This window comes from Pristis pectinata, chromosome 2 (assembly GCF_009764475.1).
Source record: "Pristis pectinata isolate sPriPec2 chromosome 2, sPriPec2.1.pri, whole genome shotgun sequence".
Lineage (NCBI taxonomy): Eukaryota > Metazoa > Chordata > Chondrichthyes > Rhinopristiformes > Pristidae > Pristis > Pristis pectinata.
Genome location: NC_067406.1, coordinates 27,827,288 through 27,847,980, shown reverse-complemented (window position 1 = coordinate 27,847,980; position 20,693 = coordinate 27,827,288). Strand labels below are relative to the sequence as shown.

Here is a 20,693-nt window from a genome sequence, read left to right as displayed (position 1 = left end):
AGGGAGAGAGAGGGAGAGAGAGGGAGGGAGAGAGACAGATAAAGTAAGTAAGTAAATAAATAAACAAACCAGGGCAATGTAGTAGATATAGTACATCAAGATTTTCAAAAAACGTTTGGTGAGGTACAAAGTAATTATTGAATAGGGTCCATACACGAGGAGATGGAGGACAAAAACAAACTGCTGGAGGAACTCAGTGGGTCAGACAGCACCTGTGGGGCTGACATTTTAGGTCAAGACTGCATCAGGACTGAGAGTATAGAGGGGCGATAGCCAGTATAAGGAGAGGGTGGGGTGGGAGGGAGGGCTGAGGCAGGGACTGGCAGTGATAGGTGGAACCGGATGAGGAGGGGGATGATGAGCAGATAGATCCAGGTGGTGGAGGGGGAGGGACGAAGCTGGGAGACAACGACTGGTGGCTGATAGGTAGAGAGAGAGAGAAGGACAGAAAGAAAAGGGGGGAAATGGAGCCAGGTGAGGGAAAGACTCAAGAGCTGCAGATATTGAAATCTGATAAATAAGGAAGGTGATGTGGAACCGGATAAGAGGGGGATGATGGGCAGGTGGAACCAGGTGGGGGAGGGTGCGGGGTACTGAGAGAACCTGTGTAGATCAGAAGGAGAGAGAAAGGAGCACAGGGAGTGTGGGCTACCTGGAAATGGAGAATTCAATATTCACACCAATGGGTTGTAGGTGGAATATAAGCAGCTGTCCTTCTAGTTTGCATTTGGCTTCACCCTGGGATTGGAGAAGACCAGGGACAGACATGTTGGTGTGGGGATGGGAAGAGGGGTTGAACTGGCATACAACCATGAGGTTAGAATGGCCATTGAGGACTGAGAAAAGGTGTTCCGCAACACAGTCACCTAGTCAGAGTACGGAATGGGTAACTGGCTCAATGAAAGATGGTAAGACCAGGGATAAACTCTTCAGTGTGGCAAAAAGTGAGCTCCCAGAGGATCAATAGTGGTATTGCTCACAAGTTATATTCACAACTTAAACCTTGAAATAAGAAACTGAATTTGCAGATGAAACCAAAGGATAGTCAGCAGTGAGATGAGCTGGATCACACAGATTATTAGTCAATGGCCAACAATTTCTAAAGAGCAACCATGAATGTGCTGCTATGAATGGGTCAGCACATTACTGACTCCTCCGTCTGCAGATTGCAATGTGGAAGTCACAAATGCACTGGAAGGTTAGATACTGGTGCTGAAAGCAGGTCAGAGCACAAACACTCTGAGTTGTGTAGTGGGCTGGAAGCCCTCTGTATGTGGTCCTTCGACTTTATACCAGGGATAGATGGCCTGGGTGTGCAGCCCCATTCATTTAAATGGGGATGCCTGGAATGAAACGATAAATGCAGGGAAGTTTTTTTTTCCAACTCAATCTTCTTGATCAATTAACAAAGCTCAGATTTGTTTGTAATTTAGTTTATTATCTTTTAATATATTTTGATTATCGGAGACATTTAGAACCAGTTAACAAAAGCCTTTGACAACAGGAAGCTGTTGATAGCTCACCCATGGGTGGGCACTGCCTTGGGGTTAGTTACTGCCCACAGATCCCACCAGCTCATAGCAGTGAGGCATAGAGTTCGATCTGACCAGCAGAAGTAAGTAGTGGAGTGGAAATAGTGGAGAGTTGGTGGGAGGTGGGGGCATCACGGGAGCAGTCCAGATCAAATATGATCTGACCTATTAATAAATCAGGAATTTCATTATCGGTATTAAATGTTGTTAAAGTATGGAAGTCATTTATTGTTTGGAAAATCTAAAAGGGGTAGAGGAGGTCAGGGATTAGAGTACAACCACACAAATCACTAAATGTTATGATGCAGGTTAATAAGCCCGTCAACAAACCAAACATTAAGATTTTTTTTGGAGAAACAGAATTTAAAAGTAGAGATTCTATGTCAAACCTTGATTAAACTATTCTTCGGTTATTGTGCATGGTCCCTGTTCTTTCTTTAAAGAAAAGAAAAACAGGTAGCAGAGAGAACCCTCAAGAAGATGAAACCAGAGTTGTTAGGTTACATCTAAAATAAAAAGCAGACAATGCCAGAACATACTCAGCACGTCAGCCCACATGTGTGGGAAGAGAAATAGAGTTAATGATTCAGACCAAAGACCCTTCATTTCCAGTATTTGCATTTTTTAAAATTTTTAATTTGTTAGGTTGTATCTATCGGAAAAATAATGAACAGGTTGATATATTTTCCATTGAAATGAGTGACCTAATGAAGGATTTTAAAAGTATTACAGGTTGTGGTAGTGTAGAAATAAAAACAGAAAATGTTGGAAACATTCAACAGGTCAAGCAACATCTGTGGAAGCAGAGTCAATATTTCAGGGCGAAGAGTAGCAATTCCAGTTCAGAGAGTAGTTTTTCCACATGTAGGGAAGAGGTAAACTGGAGGTCATGAATGTAAGACTCTACCCAGATATTCAATCAGAGAACTTGGAAGAAAGCTCTTTACCCAGAGAATGGTGAGAATGTGAAAGTTACTGCCATAGGGAGTCATTGAGGTGAACATTTTAGCTGCCTTTAAGAGGAGGCTTAATAAGAATATGAGAGAAAAGGAATGGAGCTGGATGAGGAAAAATGGGGGAAGAGTACACAAGCCATCAAAGCCTGTTTCTGTGCTGTATATTCAATGTAATTCTATGTCAATTGAGGAAACAAATCATTTTGAATACTGTTGGTAAAATGTAAAGTGGCAAACAATAAACTTGGACTTACTGTGTTTTCCCAATCTGTAAATGCGGTGTCAGAAAAATAACTAATTCAAACAAATTCCAAAGGATTAGACATGCATGTAATCAACCCAAATCAGCATAGTGAGAGAAATAGATTTATGACCAAAACATGTATGAATTTTCAATGAGACATTCGTTCGGCTCATGTCATGGTTTCTCTATAGCACATTGTTAATATTACTGGAAAGGCTAATTTCCAGAAGCATGCACTTTATACAAGGCTGTTCGTGTTGGTTGTTAATAAGATTACCAGCTAGAATAATAATGAGCAATTGAAATGTTGGACCCTGCTGTACAGGCAAGCAGAATTAAGTATGAAATAATAGAATCTTTGCTGCCCAGTCACCACAATCCACTCTTTTCAAAAGAGTAAAAATTAAAATTTTAAACAGGATTTACAGTCCCCAATCTCATTATATCCAAATTCAACCAATAAGACTATCAACCCCACTACAAATCCCAATGTGATAGTAAAATTTTACATTTTGAGCAGATGTGAAAGCTCTGGGCTAAACTGCAGATGATCCTTTTAGCCCCTTTCTGCATAAAAAGTATTAAATGACAATTATTAAACTCTTTCCAAAGTGATTTTAATAAGTATTAGATTTTTCTTTGTAATGTTAACATCTTAATCCTGCTTAAATCAACATTTTTAAACACATTAGCACAAATTAAGTTAAATCCTATCACTGCACAAAATAATCTTAAAATGCATTTTTTTGGAACTGGAGAACCATTCATTTTTTGTAAATAATTTCTGAATTCCAGTTTTCATTGATTTAGTGCTTCAAGGATGGAATTTGCTCTGAATTTACAATGTTGAGATCCTACTTGTTTATCCAAGTCCCATTTTTCTCCGCCATTCTTTTCTGTGACAAATACTGATCCGGAGAAGAGGGGAAGTGTCCCAAGGGCTATGTTTAGATCAGCAGTGTTTAGTGGGAGGCAGAAGGCACACTTTCCCAGGTCTAGCTCTATCCAGCTTTGCCAGTGCCAACAAGCTTGCCAATAACAGAGCAATGAGCTTTCTGCAGCCTGAACAGACATGTGGAGGATAGGACTTAACAGGAGTTCAGCCTTGCGAATTAGCAATCTTGCAACCTCCCACAAGACCAGCTGGATCACTGATGCAAAATTAACCTTGAAAACTCTTCATCAGTGACTGTATCTCATTGTATAATTGCTTAGGAAAGTCATCTGTGAACATTACACTATTATAGCCAATCTGTGCTGTTCTTTTCTGCTTTAGTTTTCCCAGATTGATGTTGGGCCTTCAATCTTTTGTGCTCTATATTTTTGTTTATGTGATATTTGCAGATGTGTATAATAATCCAAATACTTGCTGGCAATAGCAGGGCCTACATATTTACATTGCATTGTTACTGGTTAGGGACCACTAGACAGGTGGCTGGGAGATTGGTCTGAGAGTTTACTGCTTGTTTTAAGAAGATTATTGGTTTTCTTTCTGGCACTAAAACAGAGTGCAGTTCACTTCATCTATGTTTATATGTTGGATAATTTATAAATTATAAATTCGTCCTTGTAGTTGGATAATTAATATGTTGGAAAGATATTATTCTTCCATCTGATCTCTTATGAAAATGGTATGGGACAAGTTATAGACTGCAAATTTTGCATAAGACATTATCTGGCATTTGGATCCAGTAATACTTTGTTTCCATTCTAATTGGAAGAAATAGCAAATAACCGGGGCCGCCTTCATGGAGACCACAGACTTATTACTGTTTACCAATGAACTGAATTCAATGGGCTGAATCTTGTTGGGAAATGCCAGAAGTCCATGGTGAACTGTTGATATTTATCCCTGTAAATATAAGCATGCTCAGGACTTCAATATACGTATGCACACTTGAAAACTGAAATTCTGAACTCGCTGACAGCTTCCAGCCAACGAATCTACTCGTCCCCTCCACTGTTGTCTCCACATGGAGTTGAATGGCAGAGGATGATTGGATGATCCTATGGAGATTACCTTAGGGAGTGTTGCTCGCACATCTGGGAACCAATTACTTCAATGCAAACTTCACAGCAGTAAGTAGAGGTATGAGTAAGTTGACAGCTTCAACAGGCAGCACAGCTGGGAGTGTGCCTCAGCTATTTATTAAAGATCTGCTCAGCAGCTTTATGGGTGAGACTTTATTGGTCACATATTTGCCCCAATTACGTTCCTCAAGGTCTTGGTACCCATATTGGGCCTCACTGGATTGGTTTAGGAAGTTCAAGGCCAGCAAGATTTGTCTTCCAGATCCAAAATTGTTAAATGTGGACAATAGGGAATCTGAGTTGCAAGGGAATGTAGTGGACCCCTCTCCCTCCCCCTGGCTAACGAGTGATTATAGCACTGGTATAAATGGAGGTTATGTTGTTCCATTTTTAATTATTCTACACATGTTCTATGTATGTGTGAGCTCAAAAAGTATATACTGAGAACTTGAGCCCAGCAACTATCATGCCATACAGAATTCTCCATCTACTTATTCCAAAAACACTAACCTCTGGAACCAAAATATTGTTATTAGCTCCTGAAGCACATAGACGTTCATGGTGTAAATTAGGAATATTTACCCTTAGCTACCTAGTTTCTTACATGAAGAGTAACCACCTGAATGTATCAGAAGATCAACAGGGAAAGTGGGCAATGGAATGGCAGATGGAATTTAACTCAGACAAATGTAAAGTGATGCATTTTGGAAAACTGAACCAGGGCAGCACTTGTAGTAAATGACAGGATTCTGGGGGTGTTGTGGAACAGAGACCTAAGGGTACAAGTACATTGTTCCCTGAAACTGGTGAAACAGGTCAACAGGGTGGTGAAGAAGGCACATGACATGCTTGCCTATATCAGTCAGGACATTGAGTACAGGATGAAAACACTACGATGCTGGAGGAACTCAGCAGGCAGCAGCAGCACCCGTGGAGAAAAGCTGGCAGTCCTGACCTGAAACATTTACTGCCAGCTTTTCTCAATGGATGCTGCCTGGCCTGCCGAGTTCCTCCAGCATCATAGTGTTTTTCATCAGGATTCCAGCATCTGCAGTCCTTTGTTTCTCTCATTGAGTACAGGAGTTGGGATATAATGTTGCAACCGTACAAGTCATTGGTGAGACCGCTCCTGGAATATTGTGCGCAGTTCTAGTCACCATACTACAGGAAGGACACTAGAGAAGGTGCAGAAAAGATTAACAAGGATGTGGCCAGGACTGGAAGACTTGAATTCTAAGGGTAGACTGGGACTATTTTCCCTGAAGCAAAGGAGGCTGACCTTATAGAAAATCATGAGGGGGCAGAAATAAGGTGGGTGGCCACAATTTTTTCCCTTGTAGGGGAGTCTAAAACTAGAGGGCATAGCTTGCAGGTGAGAGTAGAAAGATTTGAAGGGAAGTTTTTCACACAGAGAGTGGTGGGTATGTGGAACAAGCTGCCAGAGGAAGTGGTAGCAGTGGGTACAATCACAATATTTAAAAGTCGCTTGGACAGGTTCATGAATAGGAAAGGTTTAGAGGGATATGGGCCAAATGCAGGCAAATGGGACTGGCTCAGGAAGGCACCTTGGTCGTGCATGGGTCAGTTTCTGTGCTGGTCCAAAGGGCCAGTTTCCATGCTGTATAACTCAATGACTCTAAGAGGAGCCAGACACTAGTAAACTTCAGGACATGAGGTGGAACATTGTTATTTTTATTATATTGCTAAACCAAGAATGATTTCTACTTTCATGTTCTGTAATGGTTAGATAAGTTCTGATAACATCTTTATGACTGGACAACATTTCACAAAGTTACCTCATGTGGAATACAGAGATTAAATTGAAGTAATCAGAGTGGAATTTCAATATTATCTCTGAAAACTAGAACCATATACAATCCAGAGATTGCATGGCAAACATTTTAATCCCCAGATACAAATCCTTCATAGAAATTCAGTTTTCTATACTTCAGGTGATTATTTTGAAAAAGAGGATCTTGGTATAAGCTCTTCAATTGATTAAAGCAATGGTCTCTATGTTCACCTTTACTAACTTCCGTAAGGGTCACTGATATCGACTGGTAATCCTCTGCAATGTATAGGCACTCACTTTAACAGAAGTTATATAGCATTAAAATGAATTACAGTCACATGCAGAGATTTGGTGTTTGAATTTACGCAATATGGAATTGCAGGAATAACATAACCAATAAGGTTTTAGTACAATGAAACTTTTATATTGGGCATCCAAATATATAAAAGTTGCAACAATAAAAAAGCAATCAATTTCTTTTCAGCTAGTAGGCAGGGATATTTGACACACTACCCTGATTAGGATTATCTTATCAGCCCCATTCAACACGAAAAGTTCTTAAGATTTTTATTTGACTTTTGAGCAAGATACCTTCAACTTCATGTTTACAAATATATTATAATAGGTTAAACCCACATGGATAGACTGAAGAAGGAGAGTGTAACTTCATTTGACAGGATATGCTCTGTAAAGCTAATTCTGAGATTCCTTGGACACAGTGATTCTTTATGTTAAGTGTTAAATGGAGTAAGTGAAGATCTATCAATAAGGTTCTGTTTTATATCATTAAATGTATTTCATAATGTCAGAAAGAGCTTTGGTGCACACTTTGTCTGATAACCTAATAGATAAACAGTAACAGAGCAGGACAACGTGGTCTTTCCAATGCAGCATCAATCTGGTTTGACCACTTACGTTGCATAATGTTGCAAAATAATCCAACGTCCATTGCATTAAAGTAAGCTCCCCAATACACCCCTGTATCCATACAGCCCTCCAGTCCATGATCCTTCAAGTCCCAGATCCCTAGATCCACTCTGCTGCCTTCTCCACCCTATCTCCACAAACATGGAAGTACTGAAACAGGGATAAAATCTGCAATATTACATCTGGAAATTTGAACATGCCCTAAGTCATTTAACAAAGGTAGGAATATACCTCAAACCCATCCTGGATAGCACAAGGTCTGAGCTAACTGTATCTAGGTGAGGTGGATTAACACAGCTAAATGGTCATCAAATTAAAATGTTAATCCTGTTTCTCTTTCCTGAACTGACCTACTGAACATTTCATACCACCTTTGTTTTTATTTACGATAGGGTAAACCCAGAGTATTCTCCACAGCTTCCCCTATTATTTGTTTATCAGCAATAACAGTATGAAATGTAAAACATAAAGGCAATTTGGTGTTTACAAGTATAATTGAATAGTAATAAATACTTCCAATCCACTTCATTATGATTTATCCTGGTGCTCCACATTTATAGTGCTCAACATGATAATCTCATTCACATGTCGATTGCCTATCCAAATCCTTGCCTTCAATGCTGCATCCCCCTGCTCCAAGTCATACATCATTGCCAGGCTTTTGACGATCTCCCTGACTACCCAACCTTCTGGTCAGCAGAGTTTGGCTCCAATGTCTTCCCCTCTCCCAACCAACAATTAGTAGCAGACTCCCTCAGATTCACTCTTCTTCTCCAAAACCATCCATCTGACACCAAAACCAGTCCCACCACCTACCAGTCCTTCTCAACCACGCCCCCCCGGAACCCCCACCCCGATCATCCTCAACTTGAGGTGCATTGGGCAGCACAGATTCAAACTTCAAAGTGTAAAACACCTCATCTGCAAACTTGGGCCAACCAGCCCCTCCCTCTTGGGTCCACAAGAATTTCTAAACCATACCACTATGAATGTATTTTTATTTTATTACATTTGTTCTATGACTGTATGAAGAGGAGACTATTTCCAAAGTCCACTTTCTCCCCTCTATCCAGATCCAAGTATTTTTCAGCACTTAATCACATATTGTCCTTATGATAAGAAGTAACTGAGGGTTGCGGTTGTTTAATGTTAAAAAGCTCTCTTGTTCCTTGTAAACAAACACCATTGTCGCTGGTAGTGTGTGCGAACAAAAACCCAAGTATTTGTGTGAGGAATAGGTTTTTGTGGCCCTCAAGCTCTTCTTAGGGAAATCCTGCAAGGATTTGTATGGGCATTCTAAATGTGATTAAAATTATCATGTTGAGCACTATAAATGTATAGCACCAGGATGTATCATAATAGAGTGGATTGTAAGTATTTATTAATATTCAATTATCCTTGTAAGCACAAAATTGCTTTTATGTTTCACATTTCATAACACATAAACACATGATAGAGGAAGCTGGGCAAATACATGTGACTAATAAAGATCTTATCAAAAATAATCTGAGACTACCCAACATAAAGTTGCTTTGAAATGTTCAGCAGGTCATCTTTGGGAAGAGAAACAGGATTAACATTTTAATTTGATGACCATTTATCTGCGTCAATCCACTTCGTCTAGGTACACTTAGCCCAGGTTTTGTGTTATCCAGGATGGGTTTGATGTGCATTCCTACCTTTGTTAGATGACTTAGGGCATGTTCAAATTTCCAGATTTAATACTGCAAACTATCTCGGTTACAGTACTTTCATTTAAAACAAAACTCTTTCACATCTGTATTTTACCCTCTCTTCCTTAACCCAGAAAGTCAAGGCTCTTTTTAAAAAAACAAGCTGCTTGTTTCCAGGTACCTCTCAATCCGGTGAAGCATTGAAAATAAGTGTTACCTTCTCAATAATCCCTGCCTCATAGGAAGTGTTTCACTTCTGACTAATGCCTCACTGAGGAGCTTCGGCACAAACCGATCACAAGATTAATTTGAAAGATGTTCCGGAAGTACAGACCACACCTACAGTGCTTATTGTAAAGTTCAATGGTTTTAGCCCCTATATTAGTGATTAAACGCACATTACTATTCAGCGATATAGGGTCCACCATGCTCCTTCCTGATTGTTTTATATTTTCCTGTACATTCTCAACGATATACATTGCTCTTAAAATGGAAGTACATAATGTTCTTGAAGTGGATACGATAGCATACAAACAATATATTTAGCTTAACCACTTTTCTTATCCATTAACCAGCCAAACATTTTTATGGGATTCCTTATTTATCTTCTGCCTGGCTGGTCCTCACTTGTTTTGCATGCATCATCATTAATGCAGTAATGTGTTCCTTGGTCAGCTTGTTGGCGATTAAATCGGTTCCCTGTCTGGGATAGACAGGATGAAGAGGGTGTGTGGACACTGAGTAGGATTGGTGGTTCCATTCCTGGAGGGGAAATGAATTCCATGAGATCGTCCTGGACCACCTTTAATGTAAAGTAACTCAACTAACCACACTGGATCTGGAAATATATGGGTCAAAAATGCTATCCAAGTCTGTGTGTAGCGATTATAACACTATTTTATGACACTAATATTGCCTCACTGAGGAGCTTTGGGACTGACTTGACTTGAAGACCTTCCCCCTTTCAACAGAACCCAAAGTTCTGTAATCACTCTATTTGCTTAAATAAAATCTGGTGACTCCACAACAATACGCAAATAGTAACAATGCTTGTTCACTCTGTATGTGGTCCCAAATAGAGACATGCAAAAGTCACGTCCTATCCTATCCACATACAACAAAACCAAGATTTACCAGTGGAAATCACAAGATAGTGAGAGAAGAAACACACTGATCACCACAAGATGGATACTGTGAGGATGTTACCTCAGGTGGGAGAGCCTAGAACTAAAGGACATTGTCTCAGGTGGAGATGTAAAGGAGTTTCCAGAGCATTGTAAATCTTTGGAATTTTCTGCTCTAGGCAGCTGTGGATGCTGAGTCACCATGTACAGTATATTTAAGGCTGAGATAGATTATTGGACTATAGGGAAATCAAAGGTTATGGGGATTAGGCAGAAAAATGGAAGTGAGATCTTACTGAATGACCTACTCCTGCTTTTATTTTTTTATGTTCTTAGAAAGATTTTGGCCTGAGTTCTGTAAAACACCACTGTAATAATTCAGGTTTACGTGGGATCAGTATGCTTATGATCATGAGAATGCTTTGCACCATAACAATCTACTTCTTTACTTACGCTCAGGCTGAGTAGATACTTTAATTGATTGTGAACTCTGTCCTGGTCCAAAGTCATTGTAGGCTATGATCCTAAATGCATATGTTGTTTCTGGCTTCAAATTTCCAACAGTAAGTTGCAAGTCTCCATACTGTGAAGTATTTAATGCCCGCTCCCTAAATTTAAACAGAAAAAGGGTGAGAATGTGCTGCTGAATATCATAATACACACCATGGAACTTAGATACACTGCTGTCTCCATCTAATATTTCACAGCAAGTTTGATTAGACAAACAACTCTGAGTTGTAAGGAAACAATCAAGGCTTGCACATAATCACAGGAAATGTTCTTCAAGATCTATGCAATATCTTTAGATCTTTGTCAGCACCAGTTTAACTGAATCAGTGGTAATAATGTTCTGTTGTGTTAAAATGATGTTCTAGCCTTCCCTGGTGAGTACTTTTAAACACCACCGGGCATTTCTATAGCCTCTGGGCAATATTCAATACTATTTCTCCTTACAATATCCTGGCTGCGAAAATCTCAGTTGACATGTCTGTATCTGCCGGAAAAGTCAACACAGAGAATGAAGAGAAATAAAATGTTAGAACACATGAAAATATTTAATAGAGGGCCAAAATAAATATAAAACTGCAGAACATAAATATAGAAAATAAAGGTTGTTAAAAATACAAAAATAGAAATTCGAAATGCTGGAAATCAAACAAAAAGTGATCTAGAAATTCATCTCAGCCCTGAACTTGCTATGTAGTGGTATCACATAAAAAGGAATTGCATGGTAATATTTCTGGTCTGGCCCAGTGATAAATGAGCCTTGTTCATTCAAATGCCAAGTGACTGTTTATTTCTGGCTTTTTCAGTGTTTATTTTGTAGAAATGTGATGTACCATAACTATTACAAATGATTAAGTTTTGTCTCCTAATCCCACATTTACAGCAGTTTGTAAGAGTGATAATATGATTGGTGGCAAAGTTCCAGCAAATAATTATATTTACTACCTGGTAAAAGCTTCCGAGCAGTAAAAGGTTATTCCAAAATATGTTACAATGCATAATTAGCTGCCTTTAGGGAAATACCGATTTATCCAAGATTTCAATTCTGAATCAGGGGATTAATAACAAATGAAGGAATCTTGTAATGCAGAACTTGTTTATTTATATTACTTAACTGGAAAATTACCCCTAACTTGCAATAAATCATACAAAGAGCTCAACAGTGGCTCCCTGAAGCTTTTTGCATATATATATATATATAAAAGATATTATAGCAGAGTTCAGGCAAAATAATTAATGCATTTTTTTTTACAGTTAGCAATGGAGCATTGTGGAATTTCTTTATTTGTGTTATGGTCACCAGAAAGCTCCACCACAAATAAATCACGTGAACTTTTCAAATGGGTTAAATGAGATTGAGGGTGTAATTGAAGAAGTGGAGAAGATGCATATTAGAGTCAAAGAGTTACAGAAACAGGCCCTTCAAACACCATGTCCATGTTAGCAATCAAGTACCCATCCCATTTACCATCCTATTATACTGGCTTTCAGATAAATAGCCATAAACAAATGACAAGGTAAATAGAGAGCAGGACATGTGAATTTGTTCATCCTTGATTCAGTGAAATAATCATGCAAGATGAACAAATGAAAGGGAATGAAACGAACTAGGAGAAAAGGTGACAGACTAAAAGAGGCAAAAGTAGAAAAATAAAGATTTGGCACAAAATTATAAATTAATATTAACTCATTGATTTTGCGACAATTTAATAGTCTTGGCCTGAGAGGAATATTAAAAGTGAACTGAACAGACAGCTACAGTAAAAATGATTGAAATATTAAACTAAAGAGAAAATGCAACTTTAGTGATCTTGGAACCATACAGATAAATTATTAAGAAGAAGGAAAACACAACAATAGATAGGGAATTATTTTAAATAAAACCCACAATGGGACATATTAAATAGGCATTTTCAATTTGATTTAAGGTCTGTGTCTCTGCATTTTCATTTGGCACCTACCTGTTAACGCCTTCCCTGGTGAAGTAAACTGTGTAGGTCTGGATACTTCCATGTGTCTCGGCTGGTGGGCGCCAACTGAGTCGGACAAAACGGCTGGAGACCAGGACAGGGACCACGTCACGAGGGGCAGAGGGAAGGACACTGGAACTTGGTAAGGCTGAGGATTGAGGAGGAGAGGAACTGGTCAGTGAGGCAGGTATGCACAGGGTTCTCAGTGTGGGAACTGATAGGACAACCAGGATTTGTGAATGAGCCATGCCATTATTGGGTTAGAAGGTGCACATTAATTAACAAAATGTAAAGTAATGGAAAAGGGAAAAGAAAAAAAAGACAGGAAAAAGAACTGATAGTTTCATAAAATATAAGAATTTAGCATATAATGTCTACAGTAAAACAATTCATCATCACAAATACAGTAATAAGTAATAAAGAATGTGAATATAGTAAATACATACCCTTGGTAATAATAAACATTTCAAATAGTCTTATTTTAATTTTTACACTGTTTATTTAACTTTCAGGTTCTTATTTTTATCTTTGTTCTGTCTTTTAAACTCAGCCTGTAAGTGTCTCAGAGAATATGCCATTTATCACATCGGCACCTTGATAAGTACCATAACAGCCTTTTTCTCCAGTGTTTACCAAATAAATAAATATTTTCCCTTCTTAAATAACTTAGCCAAGAGGAAGTAGAGAAGGAATTGCGTCACAGGTAGACAGGGTTGTAAAGAAGGCTTTTGGCATCCTGGCATTCATAAATCAAATTACTGAGTATAGGAGCTGGGATGTTATGGTGAGGTTGTATAAGACATTGGTGAGGCCAAATTTGGAGTATTGTGTGCAGTTCTGGTCATCTAACTATAGGAAGGATATCAGTAAGATTGAAAAAGTGCAGAGAAGATTTACTAGTATGTTGCCGGATCTTCAGGAGTTGAGTTACAGGGAAAGATTGAACAGGTTAGGACTTTATTCCTTGGAGCGCAGAACAATGAGGAGAGATTTGACAGAGGTTTACAAAATTATGAGGGGTATAGACAGAGTAAATGTGAGTAGGCTCTTTCCACCAAGAATAGGAGAGACAAGTATGAGAGGATATTGCTTTAGGGTGAAAGGGGAAAAGTTTAGGGGGAACATTAGGGGGAACTTCTTCACTCAGAGAGTGGTGGGATTGTGGAACGGGCTGCCATCTGACATGGGCTCACTCTTAAGTTTTAAGAATAAATTGGATAGATACATGGACAGGAGAGGTCTAGAGGGTTATGGACTGGGTGCAGGTCAATGGGACTAGTGGAATAATGTTTCGGCACAGACTAGAAGGGCTGAATGGCCTGTTTTCTGTGCTGTAGTGTTCTATGGTTCTATGGAATTTCTCCTCTTGTAGCGTTGTAAATCTTTGAGATTCTCTACTCTGGAGAGCAATGAATGCTACCATTCAATATATTGAAGTCTAATATAGATTTTTTGTCTTCAGAGGAGGCAAGAGTTATGGAGAACAGGCAGGAGAGTAGAGCTGAGGTGAAGATCAGACGAACTATGATCTTACTGAATGGCAGACCACATTTAAGAAGACATTTGGCCTCATCCTGCTCCTATTCCTAAAGTTCTTGCACATTTACTTCAAGTGAATGAAACATAGAAGAGGTGAGTCTGCTGGTGGCGCTCGATTGACTAAGTCATAACTTGGCTTTGGTCCAAGCACTTTTCAATCTACTATTTACCACTCTTTAATAAGTCTTTTACAATACTGGTACAAGTTTAATTTTGATTTTTAACTGTTAAAATGAACACCAGATCTAAAGCGTCAGCTAATGGTAAAGGCAATGGAGACCAACCTACTTTGGAAGCTATTTCTAATCTGGATAGAAAGTTTGACCAGAGCTTTGCTGAACTGAAGTCCACTTTAAAGGACTTTGAAGACAAACAAAATACTTTTATCCAGGAAAATGCCAAACAAATGCAACTAATTGCTGAACTCGACCAAGCTGGTAAAGAGAGAGATGCCAAACTTCATTCACTTGAAAAAGCCTTAATTACGACCAAGCAAAACCTGGAAAAGCAACAACAGAGGATCATCGACCTGGAAGGACGCAGCAGGAGGAAAAATTTAAGAATCATCAATTTTCCAGAGAACTGGGGTTAGTTCAATTAGAGGGTAGCTTTCTGGCTGTCTATTGGCCAGTTTTCGGGCTGTTGGGCGAGGGTGGTGGGGCTGTTTTTAGGTTTTTTCTCTTCTGGGCTAAACTACAAATTTTTCTAAATTGTCGCCATATGTGCTTCCTCTTTGAACTTTTTTTTTACTTCTTCCTGCTGGTAAAATCCGTATATACCAAGATTAACCCTTTACATACCATGTGTTTTTTAATCTGTTAAAATGGATAAGATTATTTTATTTCATGGAATGTTAACGGCTTAAACAGTCCGGTTAAGCGCAAGAAGATCTTTAAAGTTTTTCATAGATTAAATGCTCAGATTATTTTCATTTAGGAGACTCACATCAGGAAGAAAGATAATCAACAGTTTTTTTAGATTTTGGAGGGGTCAACAGTTCCATTCAAATTCACAAGCAAAGGTGAAAGGAGTTTCTATTTTTATAGACTCCTCAATTTCGTTTGTCCATCATGAGACAATATCAGACCCAAATGGTAGATTTTTATTAATTACTGGTCTACTTCATAACAAAAAAGTTGTTATGGTTAATGTTTACGCATCCAATGTAGATCAACCTGAATTTTTTAAACATCTGTTTGCATTTTTTCCTAATTTAAATGAATACACTGTGATTATGGGTGGAGATTTTAACTGCTGTCTAAACCCTTTAATGGATAGATCTGTGTCAGATCCTGCACTTCTAAACAAATCCGCTGTCTTTATTAATTCCTTCTTAGTTGAATCCGGAATTTTAGATGTTTGGAGATTTCTACACCCATATGATAAAGAATTTTCATGCTTTTCTCATGTCTACCATAATTACTCGAGGATTGATTATTTTTTTATTGATGCTAGACTAGCTCCACTTACTATGGACAGTAAATACGATGCAATTGCCATTTCTGATCATTCACCATTGAGATTAACAATTAAATTACCAGATGTACCCTTTGTTGTCAGACAATGGTGATTTAACCCTTCTCTATTACAAGACTTAGATTTCATCCAATTTATTAAAGAACAGATTTAATTTTTCTTTTTAACTAATTTTACTGAAGAAATCTCCAGTGGGATAATATGGGATACTTTTAAAGTATATATCCGTAGTCAAATTATTTCATATTCCGATGGATTGAAAAAATAAACTAATAACGAAATACATATACTAGCTGACAAGATTAAAGAAATCGATAAAAAATATTCTTATACTCCTAATCTGGAGCTTTTTAAAAAGAGAACAGAACTCCAATTACGACATAGTTTATTATTAACACCTTCAATTGAAAATCTATTACTGAAAAACAAAAGTCAATTTTATATACATGGTGACAAATCTGGTAAAGTATTGGCCAACCAATTGAAAGCTACTTTATCTAAACGTCAGATTAATAAAATTCGTAAACCAGATGGCACCTACGTGATAGATCAGGTTCAAATTAACAAATCCTTTCAAGAATTTTATTAGAACATAGAACATAGAACAATTACAGCACAATTCAGGCCCTTCAGCCCACAAAGCTATGCCAAACATGTCCCTACCCTAGAAATTACTAGGCTTACCCACAGCCCTCCATTTTACTCAGCTCCATGTACCTATCTAACAGTCTCTTGAAAGACCTTATTGTATCAGCCTCCTCCACCATTTCCGGCAGCCCATTCCACGCACTCACCACTCTCTGAGTAAAAAACTTACCCCTGACATCTCCTCTATATCTACTCCCCAGCACCTTAAACCTATGTCCTCTTGTGGCTACCAATTCAGCCCTGGGGAAAAGCCTCTGACTATCTACCTTATCAATACCTCTCATCATCTTATACACCTCTATCAGTTCCCCCCTCATCCCCTGTCTCTCCAAGGAGAAAAGTCCGAGTTCCCTCAACCTGCTTTCATGAGGCATGCTCCGCATTCCAGGCAGCATCCTTGTAAATCTCCTCTGCATCCTCTCTATGGCTTCCACATCTTTCCTGTAGTGAGGCGACCTGCAACAATACCTCTCGGCTCCTAAATTCAATTCCCCGATTGATGAAGGACAATACACCATATGCCTTCTTAACCACAGAGTCAACCTGCACAGCTGCTTTGAGCGTCCTATGGACTCGGACCCCAAGATCCCTCTGATCCTCCACACTGCCAAGAGTCCTACCATTAATACCATATTCCGCCAACATATTTGACCTACCAAAATGAACCACTTCACACTTATCTGGGTTGAACTGCATCTGCCACTTCTCAGCCCAACTCTGCATCCTATCTATGTCCCTCTGTAACCTCTGACAGCCCTCCAAACTATCCACAACACCACCAACCTTCGTGTCATCCGCAAACTTACTAACTCACCCTTCCATTTCCTCATCCAGGTCGTTTATAAAAATCACAAATAGTAAGGGTCCCAGTACAAATCCCTGAGGTACACCACTGGTCACCTACCTTCACTCAGAATACAACCCTTCAACAACCACTCTTTGCCATCTGTGGGCCAGCCAGTTCTGGATCCACACTGCAATGTCCCCTTGGATCCCATGTCTCCTCACCTTCTCCATAAGCCTCGCATGGGGTACCTTATCAAATGCCTTGCTGAAATCCATATACACTACATCTACTACTCTCCCTTCATCGATGTGCTTAGTCACATCCTCAAAAAATTCAATCAGGTTCGTAAGGCAGGATCTGCCCTTGACAAAGCCATGCTGACTATTCCTAATCATATTATACCTCTCCAAATTTTCATAAATCCTGCCTCTCAGGATCTTCTCCATCAGCTTACCAACCACTGAGGTAAGCCTCACTGGTCTATAATTCCCTGGGCTATCCCTACTCCCCTTCTTGAATAAGGGAACAACATCCGCAACCCTCCAATCTTCCGGAACCTCTCCCGTCTCCATGGACGACACAAAGATCATCGTCAGAGGCTCCGCAATCTCCTCCCTCACCTCCCACAGCAACCTGGGGTACATCTCATCCTGTCCCGGCGACTTATCCAACTTGATGCTTTCCAAAAGTTTCAGCACCACCTCTTTTCTAATATCTACATGCTCAAGCTTTTCAGGCCTCTGCAAGTCCCCATTACAATCCCCCAGATCTTTTTTCCGTGGTGAATACTGACGTAAAGTATTCATTAAGTACCTCTGCTATTTCTTCCGGATCCATACACACTTTCCCACTGCTGCACTTGATAGGCCCTATCCTTTCGCATTTCATCCTCTTACTCTTCACATACTTGTAGAACGCCTTGGGGTTTTCCTTAATCCTGCCTGCCAATCAGAATCCCCTGAGGATCCTACATTAATGCATGAGTTTTTAAGAGATCTGAAGATTCCCCAATTATCTTTAAATGAACATTCTACATTAGATGCTCCCATTTTGGAGGAAGAAATAAAGAAAGTAATATTTTCAATGAACTCGGGTAAAGCACCCAGCCCTGATGGATATACAGCTGAATTTTTTTAAATCCTTTTCTGATATTCTTGTTCCCTGGTTAGCCAAAATTTTTAAAGATGCCCTATCAGTAGGTAAACTACCAATCTTTCTATGAAACAACTATTCCTTTAATTCTTAAAAAGGATAAAGATCCCACTGATTGTGCATCTTATAGACCTATTTCTTTATTAAATGTATATTCAAAAATATTTTCCAAAATATTGGCCTTTAGATTGCAAAAGGTTCTTCCACAAATTATCTCTGAAGACCAGACAGGATTTATTCAGAATCGTTATTTACTTTTTAATATTAGGAGATTAATGAATATTGTATATACCCCTTCATCCCAAATTCCAGAATGTGTTGTTTCACTAGATGCTGAAGAGGTGTTTGACAGAGTTGAATGGGAATATCTATTCATTACACCTCAAAAATTTAATTTTAGCCCTAAATTTATATCTGCAATTAAAATGATTTATTATACACATATGGCTTCAATACTTACTAATAATCAAAGATCTCCTTTGTTTAGGCTTTTTCGAGGTACTAGACAAGGTTGCCCGTTAAGCCCTTTATTATTTGATATTGCTTTAGAACCCTTGGCTATTGCACTCCGGGACTCTTCAAATGTATGTGGACAGAAGATTCATAAGATATCTCTTTATGCAGATGACCTGTTACTTTATATTTCTAATCCGGAGGAATCTATCCCCGCAGGCACTATCACTACTAGATCAGTTTAGTGTTTTTTCTGGCTACAGATTAAATCTTAATAAGAACAAATTTTTTCCATTAAATATACAAACCCCAATTTATAGGCAATTACCATTTAGATTGGTAACGGACTATTTTATGTATTTAGGTGTTAAAATTACCAAGAAACATAAGGACTTATTTAAAGCTAATCCATTGCCTTTAATTGACCATGTTAAACAATTATTTACTAAGTGGTCTCCACTGTCCTTATCATTGGTAGGCCGAATTAATGCGGTTAAGATGAATATTTTACCAACATTTTTATATTTATTTCAAGCGATTCCAACTTTCGTCCCAAAATCTTTTTTTGACACTATTGATTCCAAAATTCTTTCATATATTTGGCAGAATAAAAACCCAAGGTTAAGTAAGAAATATTTACAAAAACTAAAAAAGGATGGTGGTATGGCCCTGCCTAACTTTAGATTATATTATTGGGCAATTAATATCAGATATTTAATTTTTTGGATACAAGATTCAGATGTAATTCAATGCCCCAAATGGGTACACCTTGAGCACCACTCGGTACTTGAATTTTCATTAGTTTCTATTTTAGGAGCTTCACTCCCTTTTGCATTTACCAACTTAAGTAAACATATGACTAACCCAATTGTTAAACATACAATACGAATATGGTTTCAATTTCGTAAATTTTTTGGATTGAATAAATTTAACCTGTCAAGTCCCATTCAATCTAATTTTTTCTTTCATCCATCCAGAGTTGACTCAGCTTTTTCCATATGGAAAAGGAAGGGAATAGTATGTTTTCGTGATTTATTCATTGATAACTGTTTTTCATCTTTTGAACAATTACCTAACAAATACAATTTGCCTAGATCACACTTCTTTCGATATTTGCAGATTAGAAATTTTTTAAAAGCTACTATACAGTCTTCTCCGACACCTTACAAAACTGAAATTACGGAAAAATTTTAGGTCTTAATCCTTGTCAGAAGGGCTTGATAGCAATAATCTATGATTTAATTATGAAAATACATCCAGAACCACTGGACAAAATTAAGAATGAATGGGAAAGTGAACTCCAGACATCTTTACCTACAGAGACTTAGAAGAAAATTCTTCATTTAGTTAATACATCTTCAATGTGTGCCAGACACTCTTTGATAAAGTTTAAGGTAGTTCACAGGACCCATATGTCAAAAGATAAGCTAGCCTGTTTTTATCACCATATAAATCCTATATGTGACAGATGTAAATCGAATGTGGCTTCTTTGACACATATGTTTTGGTCCTGTCCTCTTTTGGAAAAATATTGGAAAGACATTTTTAACATTATTTCAAATGTATTGAAGATTGATTTACAACCTCACCCTATCACTGCAATTTTTGGATTACAAAGGATAGAGTCTGGCCATTTATCTGCTTCCGCTAACTGTATGATTGCCTTTGTTACATTAATGGCCAAATGATCCATTTTGCTTAAATGGAAGGATCCAATACCCCCTACTACTTTTCAATGGTTTCTCAAACTATATCATGTTTAAACTTGGAAAAAATTAGGACTGGTACTGTTGATCCTTCGCTTAAATTTGAAGATATTTGGAGTCCATTTACTCAATATTTTCACATGATATAGATCCCCTTTCAATAACTTTCCAACTTA

At 38.3% G+C, this 20,693-nt stretch overlaps 1 protein-coding gene across 1 annotated transcript in view; it reads right to left on the bottom strand.

The window, feature by feature from the left end:
• Window positions 1–20,693, bottom strand: part of dcc (DCC netrin 1 receptor) — a 703,166-nt gene that overhangs the window by 203,055 nt on the left and 479,418 nt on the right. The window contains exons 9-10 of the mRNA XM_052034012.1: window positions 12,748–12,904; window positions 10,733–10,887 (exon numbers count right to left, since the gene is read on the bottom strand). Of these exons, the coding sequence (XP_051889972.1) occupies window positions 10,733–10,887; window positions 12,748–12,904 (312 nt within the window). The remainder of the gene's footprint in view (window positions 1–10,732; window positions 10,888–12,747; window positions 12,905–20,693) is intronic.